We start from the raw sequence: 22,891 nt of genomic DNA on the forward strand, positions 1-22,891 counted from the left end.
AAAAAAAAAATATTGCTGTTTTATAAATTGTGCATAATAATTGTTTCAGCCTAATAAGAAATTATTTTTGATGTACTTTCAAATTCCACTTTCCTGAATAAAAGAATAGTATGTAGCTTTGCTTAAATTAGTTATACAATATTGCTAACCTTCTCTTTTCACAGCTATCTGCATACACCTTTGCCACAAATGAGATTCAAATTGATATATTTTTGTTCATTACAGAAACATTTTCATTTGGTATGTAATTCACATATCAAATATTTTTGAAATGATAATATGCAAATTATGATACCTTGAAAGTTGTATTTCATACATAATCACCATAAAATAAAATAAATATATATATTTATAAACAATGATGCAACTACATCTTCAAGGGCTTGCATGCATGCTAATGAAATAAGTGGGTATTTAGTATGGGTACACAAAAAGCCAACAAAAATACATTTTTTCATATTAAAACTTAGCTAATGTTTTTTTTTCTGTTAAAGGCTATTCTACCTGTATGACTCTATGAATTTCTTTTTATTTGCCATTGTCTTATACTTTACTTTTGTTTTCAAACCACGACAGCTGATTTCACCACAACACCACAGTTTACAACAGATTTTACCACAAGATTTACAACAGATATGACTACAGATTTTACAACCCAGTTTACAACAGATCTTACAACTGATTTAACCACTGAGTTCACAACTGATTTCACAACAGACATGACTACAGATTTAACAACACAATTTACATCTGCTATAACTACTGATTTTACAACAGATTTCACTACAGACATGACTACAGATTTAACAACACAATTCACATCTGATTTTACAACTGATTTCACTACAGACATGACTACAGATTTAACAACACAATTCACATCTGCTAGAACAACTGGTTTTACAACTGATTTCACTACAGACATGACGACAGATCTAACAACACAATTCACATCTGATATACATGTAACTACTGATTTTACAACGGATTACACCACAGACATTACAACTGATATTACTACAGATTTGAAAACAGATATAAATGAAAAAACAACAAAATTAACTACATATTTGACAACTTCAGATGTCACAACAGATTCCACTACAGATGTAACTTCACAAATTACAACAGATTTTACCACTGATTTCACAACCAAATTTACAAGAGATGTTACTTCAGACCTTACCACAGATGTAACTACAGATTTTACCACTGAATTTACAACTGACTCTACAACTGTATTTACTACTGACTTTACTACAGACCTTGCCGCAGATGCAACTACAGATTTTACGACAGATATGACAACAGATATCACTACTAACACCAGCAGTAAATTTACTGAAGGTTTGACTGAGCCACTTACAACAACCTCTACCACTGGCTACAGTACAGAATATTCAGCCAGCCCTTCTACCAAAGGAATGACCACAGATCTTGCCACATCAGTGATGATAGATAATTCTACAAAGGGTATGAGTACAGATTTGGTGACATTAGGATTGACTACAGATCAATTGACTGTTGGATTGACAACAGATCCACCCACCAAGGGTGTAACAAGTGATTTATCAACAATGAGAGCAACGACTGATGTATCTGTCACTAGTGATCCATTGACCATGGGGGTGACGGAAGATAAATCTACAGTCGTTCTTACAACGGATAAATCTACAGTTGGTGTCACGGACAAGTCTACTTTGGCTGTCCCTGACAAATCTACTGTGGGACCTACGGATATACCTACATTGAGTTTATCCACAATGGATATAACAATGAGCATGCTGTCCAAAGGATTGACCACAGAGTCATCCACCAGAGGGTTGACAACAGATTTGGGAATAGTTTCTGAACCTCCTGAAATAAGCACAACTAACAAAATGACAACAGAACAGACATCAGACAAGTCAACTGTGCTGGTTACATCAGAGAGAACGGTGTCTACTGTTGTGGATAGCAAAACAACAACTGAACAGTCCATTTTTACCACACCTAAAAGAGATCTTTCCACTAAAGCTATGTCTGATTTTACAAGTAATCAAATAACGACTGACAACTTTAGTCCAACTAGTCGATTACTAACTCGAGACCTCACAGAAATAAAGACCACTACTATCTTGCCAACTGATAATTTTTCTTCTGTAGGAAGTACTGCAAAGGCAGTCATTTCAACAGAATCAATAGAGGTTACCACATCCAAGACAACCCAAGGGTCTGAAGCAAAAACTACCGATGAAATAGGAGCTACTACAAGGCCAGTCACTCCTACACAAAGAATAGAATCAACAACTCGGATGAAAACCCAAGTTTCTGATGTTGCCACTACTGACAAAGTAGATATTCAAACCACTAGCTTGCCAGTGTCAACCACATTCACGACCCCCGTATTCACAACATCCGAGATTTTGGATAATAGTACAACAATAGAGACTACCACTGACTTGACAAGTTTACCAGTAATAGACAACTCAACCACAAAGGGGCTTAGCACTGAGCCACCTTCCACCAAATCCACTACCACAAGTGCCCTTGAGTACACATCAATACACACAACAGATATGGTTGTCATAGAAACTACATCAAGGGGTGTGACATCAAAAATCGATGTTACCACAAGAGACTCGGGAACCACTGAAAAGTCTGCTGATATCACTACATCTGCCATTGCTAGCACAAAGGCAATGAGCTCTCCCGATATGTCTACACCAGGTAACTTGAAAGAATCCATGTTAATCTCCAACTGATTCAAAGTATACACTTGATGTGTCTAACACAATGTAAACACCATTCATCAGTTACTTATGTGTTAACCCCGTAATACTACAGTCATTGTTGAGTCTTCAATTGTTAAACTCCATGTTATGATACTGGGATATTCCATCCGTCACTGTATACATCATGGAAGCCATGATAAACTGCATGATGTTTTAGTATGCATGATTATACTGACACGTGTACATTAACACTCATTTTTTGTTTTGATCTGTATTAGTATACCTGTGTATAAGCATGATACCAGGTGTAATTATGAATGCAAAGTTTTATCATGATCATTATTAATACAGATGACCATCACTCTGATGTGAACTAAAAATTTTGAGACATTCTCTCACAAATACACTCATGATACATCTACCTAAATATGATAATAATATTGATAATAAATTTTATACATATTTAGTTTTTCATTAATGACTATTTTTCTATGTCATACTTAAAATAATTCACTTAACATACATGCATTTATGTCTATATATTCACTCTGCATTTTTTATTTGATATCATTTTTACAGAAAGTCGAATTTGAAATTCATACTAACGTTCTTTTCCACACTATCGACTATGAAATTATAAAAAAAACTTTTAATGTAATTGTTTCCTGATTGAACATACATTATATGACCACTAATACAACTAATGGAACATATTGTATATACATGTACCTTACAGTTAATATCAGGTGGTTGTTTTGACAAAGAAATTGAACATCCTTAGAAACTCTACATTTAGCTCATTTGCTTATTGGGTGCTACCAGTTAATTTATCTGCATGCCACATCACTTCCATCATCAAACATATATATTCGTTTATTCTACATATATATATATATATATATATATATATATATATATATATATCTCAGGTGTAATACTTCTTTAGAGAGTACCAAAATGATGATGTCACAATAAAAACATAATGATGGTTCCAAACAAGGAATCGTTGCAGCATGCATGATTGTATCAGTGGGTTAGAGCCGCCGATTTGTGTTATTTTTAAACAATTACAATACTGGCTACTTGCAACTAATAAGAACCAGATTAATGTGACATCACACTTTTGTACCCTAACATTCTGTAGCCTCTTTCACCTTTCCTTTTGCTTCCTGGTAGTAAAAGCTCTTTCATTGGCTTCCCTATTCAGTGTTCTTTGAAATTATTACATCAAACACCTCTAAATGATACAGAAATAGAACTATCGACAACATCTGGCGGGGGAACTCCTACAGCACCCATCATGGTTTCCACGACGCAAGAGCAAGCAGAAGTGACCACCAGTTCAGGGTTCAGTACCACTGGTGAAGTTGTTAGAACTGATGCAACAACTGTTGATGTGGGTTCAACCACCACCACCACAGGGCAAGCAACATCCACAACTGAAGTTGGTAATGCTACCACTCCAGTCATGGTGACAAGTTCTGATATGGGTTCGAGCACCACAGAGCAAGGAACGTCAACAACTGAAGTTGGTAATTCTACCACTCCAGTCATGGTGACAAGTGACGATATGGGTTCAACATCTGCCACAGAGCAAGCAACAGCCACTTTCACTGAAGTTCTGAATGCCACCACTCCTATCATTGTGACAAGTGATGCTTTGGGTTCAACAATTACTACAAATCAAGGAACATCCACAACTGAAGTTGGAAATGCAACCATTCTAGTCATGACAAGTGAAATTGTTGTCACGAGTGGCGGACAGACAACCAGGTCAGGGACTAGCGCAAAGGTCTCTACTGTTGCAGCCGTTTCTAGCACTGAGGCTGGCACCCCAACAGACATTATGGCTCCTGCTACTACAACAGATTCTCTTACTACGTCAAGCCTTGCAAGCGATGGGACTACAACTTCTGCAACAACTTCAGAGGAACCACGATTAACTACAAAGGATTTGACAACTACGGCAACAACTCTTGGCATGACCACTGGTAAGAACTTGTCTTTACATGTAGATTTATGATTGAGATATGATTATTAGCCATTGTATTGTCCTTCACATATTGATTGAGAGTCGTTGATGTTTTGATGAACAGCTTGAAAAGTGGAAACTGCGTTGGTGAGGGACGATAACCAATATTATCAATAGCAAATATTAATATCAAAACTACGCAAATTGATTTTATGTGTCGTGATAATAATGATATCATACCTATCAAATTCCTGATTTCCCAAATTTGACCTGATATGCAACAGCGATGAGAAATATATATATATATATGCACGCCAGGTCCTGTATACAATAGGGTTTATGGTGATTTCATCTGATGATGTGATGATGATGATAATGATGATACTGATCATTATAGAGTCGAGAATAAGACACAAATAAATTGATCTATGTGTGTTATCAATGACTGAATTTCTCTTATTCAAAGGTATAGATGCAGTTACTTTATATTCAAAAAATGTTTTATACTGTCCCCCCCCCCCATCCATCTCAAAATGGTCCTGTTTGACTTACTTATTTTTAATGTGATTTTTATTTTTATTTTCTTGTCCATCTTTTCTACTACATCTTTGGATGAAGGTGCTGTCTGCATGGCTAAGCAATTTTCATGATGATTAATTTCACTTCTCTCTTATGCATTTGCAAAAATAATTGCTCTACATAAATCACTCTTCACTCCACATTTTCACTTATGCAGTGAATAACATTTGAATAATTTCTTTCTGTCTTGATTTTGCATGAACGTAGATGTTAGATATGTCATTTGGAAATTTGTTGTGTAAGAGATGTTGAGTTGGTAGCGTAGATGCCAGATATAAAGTACACTGATACTGATTGAAGGACTACTTATGATCTGATTTAATGAGGAGTTTATAAGTTTGGGTCATAAAATTATTCAAGGTGAATTCTTGCGAATATACTGCTCTAATGAAACTGTTACTGCTCTAATGATGCCAGTCATTCACTTCATCTTGTACACAAAATGATCACCGGAATAATTGCAATCTTTCCACAAGTGACTTTATCATGTCAGCCAAGCTTGTTCCTTTAAGGTCTTAAGACCGGCATGAAATCACATCCCAAGAAATAAAATTTTTTTTTTTTTTTTCTAATTTTAATTGCATATACACACATTTGAAATTGCAACTGTCATTGTATGCAATAATTGTATGGATGAAAAAAAAAATCAGCTTTTTAAAAAGGTCCGCATTCATACCACCATGCCTTCATTTGCAAGTGTCATTGAAGCTATTCAATTATATATTTTTAAGCCATTGTTAGAAATGCATTGCTCAGTTGTTGAATGTCTTTGCTATATAAACCTGGTGCACCAGTTACTTGCAATAAGGTTTTAGACATTTATATTAAATGGGATAAAGTCAATGTATCTATATTGAAATAGTAATAGAGGAGTGTCACACATCAAGGGGTACAGATATATCTTATCCAGAGTTTGATCTCTTCTCACTAATAGTATATAGTATTCGATTATAATGTATAGTTCAGGGTTTGCAACATTGTGAATAAATGTGTTAAACCTTGAAACTACAACAGAATCGAGACAGACAACCAGAGGACAGACAACTCAAGAAACGACGACGGAGGCCCAGACAACTACGCCCCCTATCGGTAAGTACCCTCTCATTGGTGGGATCAATCCACCCCATTTTGCTTTTTCATTCTACAAATTTTCCCTATTGTTCTTTTGAAATGCATTACAACTGCAAATAGGGAGGAGCTTGATTCAGAAGCCACCACCTGGGCACGTGAGTGGGGCATTCCGGTTTGCATGCAGAATCCTTCAGGACTCCTCACTTGTCCAGGGGTCGGCCTTGGCCTGATATCAGAAATGGCGGGTGTATTTGTTCGCTCTTCGATTGTTCAGGTCCATTGGAGTGTTGACATTGAACGGAACTTATTTGCTTTCTGGCGCGCATAATGATATCATATGATTGTACCTGAAGTTGAGTGATTGCTGGGTTTTCTCTTCATTTTTTTTTTTTATGAATGCCATGGAACATGCCCACCGTGCATGGCACATTGATATGTTTCTAATCACAGGGGCTCCAGAGACACAGTACTCTAAACTACTTTACTGAAAATGTCACCTATTACCGGATGAGGTTTAGGCAACTTAAGGTACTTGTAATGATGTATGATCCGATGATTTGTTACGTTACTCATCGTTTGGTAGTGAATACTTCGCTGAAGCCTGCACAAGGGACAGTAGACTACTGTTTGAATGGAACCAATTAGAGCAGTGCATTTCTTTTCATCCCTGTCACAATCTAAACCACCTCTTTCCCAGTGGCCCACATTAGTTGCGGAGTGCAGGGGAGCATAGATGATTTCAGTTACCATTATACTTACCAAAATATGCTATATAAACCAAGAGAGACACCTACTATCACATTCCATTCCATTCTAGTGAATATAATACATATCTGAGACTTTTGATGATATACTATTGATCACCTTTGTACACATGTTAAAAAACAACACTATTCTCGTTTATATGCTTGAACAAAATGAAATGACCTGTTTTCACTATAAAACGTAATATTCACTTGATTTTGACTAACAATATATATTCATCTCTCATTATACATGTAGGTTCACTTATAAATTGACCTGTTATACTACTTGTAAACTGGTATACCCCCAAAATTCTGAAGAAAACCCACACAATTGCCCCCCCCCCCCATGCCCCTTAATTCCCTCAATTTTAGACTGAATATCCTGTATTTTCTGTAAAATGTAATGTAGATTATTCCTATGGTGCTTCTCACATCAGGTTTTTTTTCCCTTTTGGGACAAATATCCATAATTGTGCTATTGCCTGTGTGTACTCATTCCTCTCTTATCTTATTTTTTAATATAAACGTATGAGGAAGTTTAGTACATGATTTCTTAAAATGCAGAAATATACATTGTTCTCTTAATATACATTGAGAAATTACTTTTTGTTATCATATTTTCCTAGCTTCATTCTTATTGCTAGTTAACTCATATAATTGCTTGCCCCTGCATGTATATAGTTTGTTTCATTATTTATAAAGCTTATTTCCAATTTTGTAAAGTATAATACAATCGACATATTTCTTATACATAGCAAAATGCATAGCAAATTAAAAATAGAATATAGAATTATTTCAGTGTATTATTTTAGTTTATTACAATCTAATGATAATGGAACGATCACATTTCATTTATTCAATCACTTTTTAGAAATCTTATGACTAAAATCCGGAGATACAGAAACTAATGCCACTCCTCAAAAAAAAAGGGATTATAAATTATAGTAAATAATACATTATTACGTAACAAATTACTCTCTCCAGAAGACTTATGTTTTGTCTTGACAAATGGCGCCTCTTTACTTCGTGAGGAAAATAAGACTATTTTACTATGTAAATATTTGATGCTTTATTGTTTTTAAAATCTCATAGAATATTACCTGCTAATGTACCATCTCTAAGAGAAAGGATATGCTGTGTACATGTCAAGAGTTTATGAAAATGAACTCTTCCTTTTTCTCTTTTCCTCTCTCTTCCATTCTCTCCTTCTAATGCCTTGCACCATTGTGTCTTCAATTTATATTCATCTAGTATCCTTTCTTTTCACTTCTTGTACATTCTTCTCTTTCTCCACTGATATTTTCAAAGATCACATAATTTACGTATTAGGTTGGTGTGTCATTTTGGAAATGATTCGATATTTTGTATGAAAATTTTATGTAAAAATTAATCACAACTCCGCCTTTGGCTGCGATGAGTAACTTTATAATAATATGTTGTTGTTTGTTGGAAATTAATGGCGACCAGTCATATTCGACTATTACCGCCAACTCAATAATATAAATAATATGGGATTTATATAGCGCACGTATCCACCTTGCTAGGTGCTCAAGGCGCTCCTATATTACCCCGGCTAAGCTAGTCTACCGATTCTGTTGCGCACAGCTTTTTGAGGAATTACTTCCTGCCGGTACCCATTTACCTCACCTGGGTCGAGTGCAGCACAGTGTGGATAAATTTCTTGCTGAAAGAAAACACGCCATGGCTAGGATTCGAACCCACGACCCTCTGTTTGAAAGGCGAGAGTCAGAACCACTAGACCACGACGCGCCCACACTTTATAAACCATGTTATCTCATCTATCTACCAGGGCAGGGAGTATTATTACACCCTTTCATTTTTTTCCAATCGCCGTCTATGCTTCCATTCCCCCGTTTCAGTTCCGTCACGACTTAACACTGCCCCGCCCGCTAAAACTACTCCCTTACGCTCTTCATCAAATACGAATATATTTGTATGAAATTAAAATGTTCCAATAAAACATGCACCCGTATGCTGTATCGCGCTCAGTACATAGAAAAGGGAGATGGCTAAATAAATAAAAAACGCCTATGAAATGCAAAGTTTGAGGTAGATGTATTGAGTTCTCTCCACTTCCAAGAGCAAACATACTCCCCATGGTGCTCTCCGTTACTAAGCAGTTTTCCTTATTATTTTTCAACCAGATCTGGTAAATATTGAAAAGAAACTAATAAAAAAAAGTCTCTTGAAAAAGCTTGTATTGGTGCCTGTAGAACTAGTATTGTTTGTTCGATTCGCTTTACGTTTGCGAAGCTATTCATCTTTGAAAAATTAATTGTCCTCTACACGTTTCCTAGACTGGACAGACATTAATAAATAGAATGGGGGAGGGCATGAAAGTTAAGTTTTTCACGTTTCAATTTTTGTCATTGTGTTAGAGCTGCAGTAAGGTCATGAGAATAATCCGACCTGCATAATTTTGAAGAAATTAAGAATCTCAACTCCGCCAATTGCTTTCAAGTGACATGGATAAGACCAAATCGTTATAAAAGTTTTTGGTATTCCGAAGCATAGCATTACTTAAGATAATTATAATCATCATAGATATATTGTATATCAGGGAGAATTGTCAATTTTTATGTCGCATTCGCTAAGTCGCCCTAAAAATTAACGATTTTTTTTTTTGCGATATGAGCATGAAATACCTTTCTTAACGAGTTAAATTTCGTGGAACCAACGAGGTTCCACTTGATGGAACGGGATGTGCTTCAGTGATACAATATACCGTGTGAGTAAAAAAAAACAAAAAAACTTTGACACCTCACAAATCCCCAATTTGAGGAAAAATATGTCATGAACGCCTAATCATTATATATGACTGGAAAGCGTATCTTCTACCAAATAATTTGATACCATATATACTATTATTATGTGATCATGACATATTGTTTCCTTACATTGGGGATTAGAGAGTTGTCAAATTTTGTTGTTGTGTTTTTACTCACATGTTATATTTAAATCACTTTTAAAAGGCGGAGTTGCCAACCATTTTGCAATAAACCGGATATTTTTTCCCGGGCCTTCGCTACACCACATAACTTTGTAATTACACAACTACTTCTTATTTATCACCTTTGTCAACAACAATAGGTAATAATGAAAGGTTTATTGTTCTATTTCACAGAATATTCTGCATGAATGAGTATGCCTATATAAACGCCCTTTTATTCATCCAAAGCTATCATATTATCGCTAGAATCTTAAGTATACCATGAACATTGGACGAAATAAGCTAATATATAAGTGAGGAATGGTGAACATTAGACCTACACAACTCAATTTCCCGTGTGATATTCCATACCGAAACATCAAATTCCAAGCATTTTGCTCGTATTTTTTAATCAGCCAGATACCAAAACCATAATGCATATGCAATTATAAATGGGATCTTGCCACCGACTTCCCGAACCGATACCGATTGATCAAAAAAACCTCTGTAACTGGGTTAATTCTGCTCCCACATCATGTTCGCTCATGGATATTGACGCAATCAAAAACTGCTCGTCTTTGGTTTGTTAATTGTTCGTGATATGCTGCAGTTCATTACCGTTTTTGCGATTGCTCTTCTATATTCATCGATGCGTGTGTCCATTGTACAGGGTTAGATGTCGGTGGTAAAATACTTTCGTCACGATGATGCGTTGTCATGACAACTGAAAAACCAGATCGAAGCACGGTAGAACATTTCGCATCGTCTAGTTAATCGCAATATTCATTTTTCTTGTATGTTGGAAAGCAATAATCTAGAATGTCCTTCACTTGAAATTGGCCGACAAGATTTTTCTTTTCAAAACGCAATATATTAGTTAAAAATTTCTTTCACTAACTTCCTCATGTGACCAGCATGACCACGTTTCGCTAGTCACGTGATCAAAGCATGTGATTTAGGACGAAACATTATTAACCCCGTTAGATCACCACTTAATTTAGTGTAGCTTTAGCTTCCTACCAGCACATGGTATTTTTTTCTTCCCTGCAAATACTAATAGTTGTAAATCTGATTTGAAAAACATTACTATTGAAATCGATTTTTTAGAATCATTTCTCGATAATCAATAGCTTTATGGAGTACGCTGTAATTACCCGTTAGGGCGAATTATAGTTAAGCGACCTATCGTGACATGTGAAAAACTGGCCGCGTAAGATATCAACAAAAACGCCATTATGCGGCCTTGTTCTAGTTTCTATCATTTGTGTACTTCTTTCATGCTTTGTATATGTAGAGTGGAAAATGAGTATTCATCACGGCCAGTTTCTCACACTTTCTCACTTTCTTTCCCTGACAATCCGAGTCCCTCTTTTCCCTTCCTCATAACACTTCTTCTCCAAAATCACCTGAGATTATTTAAGTCGCTATATTTATGGTTTATTTGTTATCGATTTCTTTTAGATAACGCTGGTTGATCAGCAGGAGCCCGTTGCAGAAAGAGTTGCAATCAATTGCAACTCTAAAAATCACGCGCAACTTGATTTTCAACCAATCAACAGCGCTTATTTGGGACTTGCGATTGATTTTTTGGCTTGCGTTCAAACGCAACTCTTTCTGCAACGGGCCCCAGAACAAATAGTGTAGAAGGGTGTGAGTCATGCACCTTTTACAAATTATGAGATAAGATATTGAATGTTTAAGACCACCAAATGGTCGCGCGGGAAAAAAAAGACATTCACACTTTCAATCAACTCGTGGTTTATTATTAGCGCCTTTATTACAACACACTGCAAAAACTCCGGTGTTGATGTAACACCAGCTCGGAATCTATATATGTCCACACCAGAAAAGTATTGAAACAACACCAGTTTGGAATCAAACCGATGCTGTTTTAAAACTAATTGGTGTTGCATAAACATCTATCCGGTGTTAGACTTATAGCAAAACCGGTGATGTTTAACACTTCTCTGGTGTGGACATATATAGATTCCGGGCTGGTGTTAAATCAACACCGGAGTTTTTGCAGTGCAGTTCCTGTACCATTTTGCTTTGTTATATTACAGATTCAGAAGCAAGTATTGATGACAATTCATGTGTTTTTTAAGGATTGATATTCTTTTCTGAGAACGTTACCATGGAGCTTTTGAATCGCTGTACGGTCAGATCTTTAAAATCTACGGACTACCAGGCAAATGCATGTTATGTTTTGGTTTTTTTTTTTTGGGGGGGGGTAAAGAATGGAACGTGAATTCTCATTTTTTTCCGTGGATTGGTGCAAAATATCGAACTGTGAAATTCGATTCGATTAGACTCCCTCATTCTAGAAAAAAATGCTTTAAAATCAAATCATTAGAGAAACATAATGTTGTACATGTAGCCTACATTGTATGGCCGATCAACCACTCCTGTCTTTTCTTGCCCACCCCCTCTCCCCCACCCCTTCCCCCTTCATTTGAGATTTTTTTAATACTATGTACAATAATTTTGTTTAAGCGGAATTGCTTTAATGGCATTTGCTCTATACATGTAGGTTTCTCTGCTAGTCATAATGGGAAATGTTTTTGGACCTGTTTAAAGGAAATCTAGGGCTCATATAAAACATAACGCTTCAAATTACAAGTCGTTATTATGCAGAAATGCACTCATTTTACTTGCATTTTTTTTATCTATGTAATAGCTGACATACTGTTTTATCCCTATTGTAGTTTCTCAGACGGTAATTTGTTTGCTAATTTGGGAATAACTGTGTTTGCTTTGGTTGGAGGTCTCAGTTGATGGCCCTTTTTTAATAGCTAGTTCACTTTGATTTGAAGAACGAAGGCAATAACGCTAGAGCATGATAATAGTTATGATGGGAGGGGAATATTGTTATATAAAAGACTGTCTTTTGGGGGCTAGATTTAAGATTTGATGGTACATTTTTCTGAAATAAGTAGGGTCTCTGACTCCTTTGCAATGAGTTAATTAATTTGTGAATATTTTCGTACATGCAATTACATTATGCAGCTGTAATGTTATTTTATTTCTTAATATAATTGAGTATTAATGGCATCATAACGATAATCATTAATAATTTACTATTTTTAGTCCCATTTTCATGATTTTGTGATGCTATTTTGTTCTTGAATATTATTTGATATTAACATGGCAACACAACGATAAATACTACTCCGGAGGTGAATTCCAATTAAGTTTCACTCAAATTTACGGTACGAATTTTCCGTGTGAAAGGTCCGATGATTCTAAAGACGAATTGCAATCATTATTACAATGATGATTCAAGATTCGCGTGTGAAAAGGCCCATAGATACCACCATGCAGAAGTTGTTTGTATTTGAACTCCTGTAAGCTGCTTAGAATTTTATTTCGGTAATAATATACATCGGAGGTCCCGGAGAGAAAGGGTTCTTTCAATATCTCGCTTTTATGCAAGGGCATTATGTGAGCGTTGAATCTGTGCCCCGGGGGTGGAAGTTGGATGGGTGTTGGACGAGTTTTTTTTGGGGGAGGGAGGGCTAGGGACTTGGTGCTCGTGGGACACCCTTTTAAGGTTTCTGTCTGTCTGGTCGCGGCCTGATCGGGAACAGGAAAGAACAGAAGTGTGGAATACTTCAGTTTCCCACTTCGTTTATTTTTTTCTCTCCATCTTTTGATCACCGCAACCCGATATATATATATATATATATATATATTGCTCTATACACAGATATGCAATATATGAATAGAATACACCACCTGGTGGATGTTTCATACCGTAACTGTTATAGGACATTTAAGCAATTGCTTTACGACTGACTCAAATGTGGACAAATTGAATTCTTGATCAGTTTAAATTACAAGAGCTAAAATTGAAATGTGATGGCACTTGGATATTATCATCCAAATACATTTCAGTTCCTCTTTCAGCCCCAATTTATATACATATAATTTATATACTTATATATATATATATATATATATATTGATAGGAAGGCATTGGCACGGCATTATTACATTTTGGGTTTTTGTCTTAATATTTCAGTCGCTTTATATTCATGAGGAATTTTAAGAACAGTTTAACAGCATTGGTTCATTGGTATTTCTACATGCCATTTGCATGATTTTTCGACCCCTTTATTACACCCATGCACCCTCTTACATACGCACCCTAACACACACACGCACACACACCCTCGCATACATGCCCTTCTTCACATGTCCGCGCTCACACGCTCGCCTACAAACAAATACCGCGGTACACTTTTTTTTTGTTTAAAATGATATTTGTTATCTTCCTATTCAAACATAAAAATTATTAGAATAAATCATACATAATCAATGAACTTCTGAATGTCAAATTATACATGAATGTTTTTGTTTTTATTGAAATAATTTAAACGATATGAGAATTATTACAAAGTACATTTCCACTGAAAATTTTTAACTCAAATCTACTTCATTTCTTCCTTTTTTTCCATTAACGACATTTAGTTCTTAGAAATAGGAAGATAGTTATATAGGCCTAGAAATCACATAAACCCCTGGCCATCCCTTAGTACACTGCAAAAACTCCGGTGTTGATTTAACACCACCTCGGAATCTATATATATCCACACCAGAGAAGTATTGAATCAACACCAGTTTGGAATAAAATCGATGCTGTTTTAATACTAATTGGTGTTGTATAAACACCTATCTGGTGTTAGACCAAAACGAAACTGGTATTTAACACTTCTCTGGTGTGGACTCCGGGCTGTTGTTAAATCAACACCAGAGTTTTTGCAGTGTACCTCATTTCCTTCCTTTCCCTCACTACCGCTACCTCACCCCTTCCAACACCACCCATATAAAACACACCAACCCTACCCACGCGCTCACCCACACTATAATTAGTTCAACATTAAGTATGAAATTGAAACATGTCCCCTTTGCCGAATCAGTTATATTTCTTAGCAAGAAGTTCTAAATCTATAGAAAGGTCTTGACGCACAGGGGACAAAGGTTTTATATTTTATCTCCTGAGATATGAGGTATTAGAACATAATGATAAACTGTATGTAAATAGGTATATCAATAACTCCTCAGCTTTATCATTTTTATATTCATGCTGCGTCATCGGTCAAAGTCGTCTATACAGGTTTTATATATAATATGAACGTTGTATTTATCATGTTTCAATCCAGAAAATGAACGCTCTTTTGCGTTTTGGAATACGATTTTTCTTCAAAAATTATTACCTATAGTAACTCATCATGACATGAAGCAAAATATATATACTTTTCTCAAATACGAAATCCATATACTTTTCATTTTCATACACGTTTCTTTAAAAAATATCATATTTTCATCGCTTTAGAGGACCTCAAAATGTGTACTATCAAAGACTGTCTATACATTCTTCAATTGCTTTGTAAATGAAATTATTTATTGAACAATATGACTTTTCGCCACGATGGTTAGTGGTTTCTAGAATGATCTCAAAGTATCTACAAAGTTAAAGGTTAAATGATTTGTAATCAGAGATAGAAAACATTTGAGATTATCATGTTTGATTTGGTATATACTATGTATTTCAGTGTTGACGGGGGCGTCTTGGTCTAGTGGTTCCGACTCTCGTTTTCAATCAGAGGTATGTGGGTTCGAATCCCAGCCAAGAGATTTTACCCACATTGTGATGCACTCAACCCTGCTTAGATAAATGGGTACCCGGCAGGATTGATTCCTCGAAATGCACCAATGCAAACGCCTTAAGCAGCTGGAGCTAGATACGGGGTAATATTATATAGTGCGTCACTGAATGGACAACTAGATAATTGGCGCCTTAATTATTTATTATTATCATTATTATTATTATTATTTTGAACAGCTGAATTTACGATGAATCTGTAGGATTCAAGATATATTGGGTAACGAATGCAAAATCGCCTTTTATTTGATTCAATACATATTTTTACAGAAGACATGGCAAAAAAAAAACGTGATATTGCAATGAATACTATTGCTGAAATTTCTCTGCTGCCATCGCTTCTCCCATTGCCTCTTCTAATAATGTTTCATGTCAGATATTCAGTAGGAGTAGGGGGTCATTGTTTAAACGATATAGGTTCTTCTCCATCGACCGCTATCCCCCGTCCCCGTGACCTCAAAATATAGACATAATAGTTGCTTTAACGATGATTTCCAATATTGATAATTTTTCATAATGGCTTAGTGAATTATGTGAACTAAAATAGGTAAAACCCGAAAACATCAAAAGTCCAATGGAAACATTTCTGCTCTTAGACAGGAATAATCGTCTTTTCTGGGGATTCATTGATAATGTCTGATAGTTTACTGTACCGGGGAGTATAGCCAACGTAGTTCAGCGGAACAACCATTATTGTACATAGACTGAAGCTTTTGGTCTATATTCCTCTACATGTGTTTAAAGCAAATGAATAATATATCATGGCTTAAAACAAAATAGAATCATCGTACATTATTTGTAAAGTCCAAATTGAAAAAGGCTCCCATGCCAAAGGCGTGATGAGGTGGATCCCTTTTTTTTTGTAGTGTGTGGTGGCGCCCCGGCGGTCCGATGTATGGGAGTAGCTCACGGCACCGCTACCAAGTGTGCTCAGATTTCAGATCGACAAAAATGTCCACTGAAGTACACTTGGTGGCGATGGCACATGCTACAGCCTGAATGTGGATAATCTAGGTGATGCTGCCTCTCTGCAGTGGTGATACTGTCTTGGAATTCCTTCTGGTGTCGCACCCGCCATTCTGCTGCGTAGGACGATTTCGGCAAAATCAACGTTTCCACATGTTCCCCAGGCCAATCCACCAATGTTCCTGCCATGGTACAAATTTGTACAATGTCCTCCATGCTTTTATCCACAGCTCGGAAGCATAGTGACAGTCGATGTGAAAAAAAGAATACATCAAATGTCCATTTGATTTCAACCCGAGTTTTTAATCACAGTATACATTTCAGAAAAGAAGCTGTTTCTATTCAAAGTCTTTACTGCTAGATTGACCGCAATATATAAATGTTAGCGGAGTGTTGCATACTTTCATACACCCGCCTAAATATTCAGTCACTTCTGGAGTAGGGCCTACCCTCTCATCGATCATACAGTGAATACACAAGTTGAATTATTCCTGTAAAGGTCATAAAACTTATATTGCTTTATTAACGATGAAAGATAAGAATTGGCGGGACAAAGTCCAACATGATTATGATTGAAGCACCGTGTCGCGATTTGAATCTGTAGATCAGAGTAGAGCTACACCTAGATTACACACAATGGTAGATCGAACCTATTGACCCCTCATAGAAAATGCTAATCACTTGCAAATATCAATATTCAAGTGCATGTTTAAAAATGGAAATTAGTAATACATCGTTAATGAGTACAAGAGTCGAACTTTGCTAAGTAATAAATCAAACACTTAGAAGCAGTGTCTAGAAGATAAGTGTTTGATATTTCTTTAGCGCGAGAAATTTGCATTCCATGTAGTATTGTGTTTGTAGAGTAGGGCCGAAAGTATATCTAGACTGTGAGGGGAAATAGGTCCAGACATTTCCCCGGGGCCTCGGGCAATTTCAGGGCCATCCATAAGGCGTGCGAAAAAAAATGGATAGAGATCCTGTAGAGTTATTGTTTCGCATTCAATACGTGGTTAGGTCAGCGCCTATTGCCCCAGTACGTCTATGCGCTGCCAGTCATCTTTCTCGTAGGAAATAGAATTGTATGCTTGCGATTAGGGAGAGAAGGGGGGGGTGGCGAGTAAGAGGTAGAGAGAGAGGGATGAAAAGAATTACCCTCGAGCAGAAAAAGTCGCACTATATTTGTATGATATGAGTTTAGTGAATAGAATCAATCAGCAATAAATAAAATTATGCGTTGTACCATGACGCCACAATACGTCATGCTATTCAGATGTTTTTTTTTTAAGAATTGTTTGTGAGTTTTAGGTCGAAAGGGGAGCAAGGCTATATACAAGACTGTGTCGATGTTCACGGCTCCGTCCATGGGCCTGTGCGGTTTAAACTAAGTTTTATCAACTCTTGTTTTTATAAGGTAAACCTTTCTCGATTTAACCCTGACCTTAGTACACGAAGATGACTACTGGAGGTACGCGAGAGACTAGTTTCATATCCGTGTTATCAAGTTAACCATAGACTTTGATCTACTGTTTGTTAGGTTATTAACTTTTTTATTCACTTTTATCTAATGAAAACGAAATTTAACTATTTTAGGTGTGGTGATGAAATCAAAAGGTGAAAAACAAAATAAAAGAATTCGTCCCAACGTCATTTTAGTTATATTGCAGCATTCAAAACACAGTTCATTTCATGTTGCATGTTGTTTCGTTGATTATTTTAGCTAAACTCATTGTTTTATAATTAGGAATATATTAATGGTAATTCTTCATTTTATTGCAAAGACTAGATATTTTCGTCAAAATGATAAGGACAGACAATTCGACATGTTTTATATATATATATATATATATATATATATATATATATATATATATATATATATATATATATATATATATAATATACGATAATGATAGGATAACTTGGATTGTACCTATTTTGAAATTCTGATCCTTTGATTTCCAGTATTCGTACTAAGAATAAAATGCTGTTCTTGATTCAATATTTAGATATTTCCTCCGTACAATCGTTATTTCTTTTCGTTGAATCTGAGCCGTTGGAAAGTTTTAAACAGATAGGCCTAAATTGCGACATCAGTATCATAATCATAATGAAGAAAATACTGGTGGAAATCTGTTAATATCGTTAGGTAATACCACATCTCCCTATTTATGTAACGCACAATGACTTTTCAATCACGTGACATTATAATGATGTTCAATGGCGCCAGTGATCCTGAAACTCGGTGTGATAGAATCTCTTACGTGAAACGGTAAAGTATGTTGATACAGACGATTGTTTTTAGACAATCGAAAAGCTTAGTCATATTCTGCTCTCATCAAACTAACATGAATAGCATATTCTAAAAGAAAAACAAATCTGTTCCTGGTGCAAATAACGATCATTCCGATGTACATCCAGACCACACTTACCCTTATAATGGTCGAATTTCGATTAATGGGTTAATCGGCAGAAGAATTAGTCAAATTGGGATGATAAAGCGGCGAATTCCAACAAGCAATCCTGATAAGTTTTATCTAAGAAGTGAGATGGCATGCGCCATGATTTCAGCATGCATCTTGAACAGTGAAATTATACTCAAGATAAAGTGGACAAGTCGAGGTAGAGTTGCTTTCTTACCCTGATGCAGTTCCACCAGTATCTTCCGATGGCGCCCAATTCGCTGTCTGGTGGTGTCGGCCACAAATTTGGTCTTCAAAATGGCAGACAGCTCGGGTATATATCGCGCGGGGCACGGCAGTCAATAGAGTCACATTGCCAATCGGGCTCGCATGGCACTCTCCGATTGGACGAAAGATTGTATGCACAGAAAATGCGTATATGAAAATGATATCCGTGCCTGCCCCATTGTTACCACCAACCCAACCACAGCCTTTACAGTGCAAACAATTGATAAAAAAAGGGAATGGGAGAAAAATGGTTGGAAAGATAAAAAGAGGGGGAGAGAGAGAAAAAAAGAGTGAGCTTGTATTGTCTGGCTTTGCTTTATCGCTTTCAGCAAACAATGGACCTTTGGTTGAACTTGAATTTGTGGCAATTTTTTCCTCTGCCCCGTTCCTTTTTATGAAGTTCAAAGTTCCAACCATGATCCTTTGTTGGGAATAAATTTGGCAAGAAAAGGGGCCGCAGGTATGTTGGATATGACGCATGGAGTTCACTTTGAAATAAAAGGACACGAGAACAGCGAGATTTCGACAGTGCACGTTGTAGTGGCTGGATTTTTAACGCGATTTGGTCACAGGTTTGATGATGTGCAAGTTATTTTTTTCGTGATATTCGAGCCATATATGAATGTCATAATGATAGTTGAACTTAAATCTTTTAGCCGCTTTTTGCTTGCTGAACGGAAGGAGGTAGGTCCGCATTCCTCCCAACGTTGATACAGATCATCAAGACAAATTTGTTTAATATTTTTAAAGTCATATAAACGCATTGCACCCATCTCTCTTCTCTATCTGTATATTATTCGATACCTACAAACCTACGATTCCTTCTCCCTTGCCATCTAAAACAACACCTATTTGTAATATTCTCCGTATTTATAACCCTTCCTGATGGAAGTACGGAGTCGTACCCATGTGAATATCTATGCCGAAAGTTATTCTTGTCGAAAGTTTGGTTCTCTGATTTCAAATGGATAGATAAGTCCGGTATCAAAAATTATTTTCATATTAGTCTCAGTGTAGGCCGTATATATTTGCCAGTGGTCAAATCCTTTCAATTCATTTTACCTCTATAACTCGGTCTTTCATTTCATCTCCTCTATATTCTCACTTTATCTCTATTTTCCTCCCAAATTTTAGATCAATTATTCCTAGACACCATGTCAAATTTATTAGATCGCACGCGACCTCTGCCAACTTGTATGGCACGCTTCACATACGCTCAGGAGTTTTCATGGTATTTCCCGCCAATGGTTTATAACGACCCAATTCATCGACTCGTGCGCGCGCATGCGTCAGTATATCCAACCCACGTGATAGCTGTTGGTTTCTATAGTTACCCGAATGAGAGTCACTCCCTTAACTTACCAATGGCTGTTTTACATTATTTCATTCCAGAAGTTTGTTTTATTCAAGATAAAAAAAAAGGCCTAGGATGGTTTCTATTTCAATTGGATAATCAGTTTATCCATTTGATAATTGCGGATCTATAAAAGTTAAAAGTTGTCAAGAGACATTAAATCGCTCCTCGCCCACCTTCCTTTTTCCATCATTGCATTGTGAGTAGACTACAGCAATGCATATTTTTTGCTGCCCAAAATTATTCACTTTTGATCATCCGTATGGGGTTTATACTATAATCTCTTAGAATAGTTGGGCAAAAATGCCCAACTTTTAACCAACCCTGGGCAACATACTGTCCACACAACTACTAGTTAAAATCTGCCCGAATTGGGTAATAAAAAACTAATAATTAAGTAATAAATTTGTTCAATTGGATAATAATTGCCCAGAATATAATTAGATATTTTTACCAACATATATTACCCAACACAGTGGACAGTATGTGGCCCAACATTTTAAGTGTGTATGTTTGACAATGGTTTCAAAGAGAAAAATATTATCTAATTATCAATTGGGCTCTCCTTAGTAAATGAAATATCATAAACAGATACATCACACAAATGCATCCTCATTAAACTACTCTTTGATTGAACATTATTTTTGTTGAATTTGATACTCGAATGTTGATACAAAAAAAACTTTCATCAGTTTTGGATGATAAATAAGATACTGTTTGAACTTCAACCAACCTTGTCCCAAGTAATTGTTAAGGTTTGTTTAATTCTGACAATATTTAATACTAGAATGTTGTTGAAAATTTGCTTGCCAAGTTTTCAGAGACCGTTCTGTAAGTTCACTTTTTTATATTATAAACGCCTATCTTTACAGAAACGTCCTCTTGTCGCGTTTGGGGCGACCCTCATTACGTAACATTCGACTCTAGAACCTTCCACTTCCAAGGTCAGTGTAACTACACGCTCGCGAAGCTTTGCAACGAGTCTCTGGAAAATGATGATCGTTCGTGGTTCGACATCGTCATCGACAACAGATTAAAAGTCGTGGACGGTTCGACGTCATACCTCAGACAGATTTATCTCAATATTTCGTCACATGTAAGTCTAAGAATATACAATTTGCCGGACAATTTGTCTCAAACTATCCGGAATCTACTGCATCGCGGGATTTAAAATTATGAGGGCCTAGATATATAGTCACTGCACTTTAATTGCTTTTGAATTTCCAATACAGTAATATGAATGGATTTGTTCATCGTCTTTAAAAAGGATGATTTTTTAACTTAACATCAATCGCTTCTTTTTGAATTTAGTTAATTTGTCGTGTGTGTTTTTATTGTGTGTTAAAGAACATGATAAATTCCATAATGTCAATTTCCTATGCTTGTATTTTTCATGTTTCTGTTTTAATTAGCCGCTATGGAATCTTCCATTTATACGAATCGGAGCTATAGTGTTCAATCTGTGGAAATGTATTTATCCAAACATAAATTAAATGTCATTCTGTAGACATCATGGGAAAATGTTAGCAATTGTGTGTGAACGCAATATTTATAAAGATTACTGTTGACAAACACCATGCATATCCCCAGTGAATTACTGTTTGTATTAATATTGATTTCGTTATAACCCCTAACTCACATACATTGTTTTATAAGTTTTGTTTCGATCCATATGTGGCTATTTCGGTTTTTTTTTATGGCATCTCTTTGTCATCTGTTTTCTTCTATATTTCTTCAGACAATTTCGTTACTACAAGGTCGTGTTGTATTGCTTGATGATGTTCTCCAACGCCTCCCTTACTACTCTCCAAGTGGGCTCTACATTACCTATGCTGGTCGATACGTGGTAGGTCTCTCGGAACGGTGGCATATTCCCGAAAGAGTTGCGTTCAAACGCCACCCCCAAACAATCGCAAGTCGGAAATGCGCGCTTCTGATTGGTTTAAAGTCGAGTTGAGCTCGATTGCAACTCTTATTCTTGGTCTCATGTCATGAATGTAGCCCGGGCCTTACCTGTTATGACGAATATAAACCATTTGAATCTCTTTTTCATGCACCTTAAACTCATAAACCTATATTCAAACATTATCTTCATTACGTAAGTTATTTTTGTTGATCATCCTTGAAGATCATTCGCGTATAAATGATATATGAAATTACGATCATTTCGTTTATTTGGTTAAG

General features: G+C 36.1%; 1 protein-coding gene across 1 annotated transcript in view; it reads left to right on the forward strand.

The window, feature by feature from the left end:
- The window catches only part of LOC129281293 (uncharacterized), a 161,986-nt gene that overhangs the window by 106,291 nt on the left and 32,804 nt on the right, over positions 1-22,891 (forward strand). The window contains exons 166-170 of the mRNA XM_064095604.1: positions 577-2,709; positions 3,965-4,705; positions 6,280-6,354; positions 21,580-21,803; positions 22,446-22,553. Of these exons, the coding sequence (XP_063951674.1) occupies positions 577-2,709; positions 3,965-4,705; positions 6,280-6,354; positions 21,580-21,803; positions 22,446-22,553 (3,281 nt within the window). The remainder of the gene's footprint in view (positions 1-576; positions 2,710-3,964; positions 4,706-6,279; positions 6,355-21,579; positions 21,804-22,445; positions 22,554-22,891) is intronic.

The sequence above is a fragment of the Lytechinus pictus genome, chromosome 2 (genome assembly GCF_037042905.1).
Source record: "Lytechinus pictus isolate F3 Inbred chromosome 2, Lp3.0, whole genome shotgun sequence".
Taxonomy (NCBI): Eukaryota; Metazoa; Echinodermata; class Echinoidea; order Temnopleuroida; family Toxopneustidae; genus Lytechinus; species Lytechinus pictus.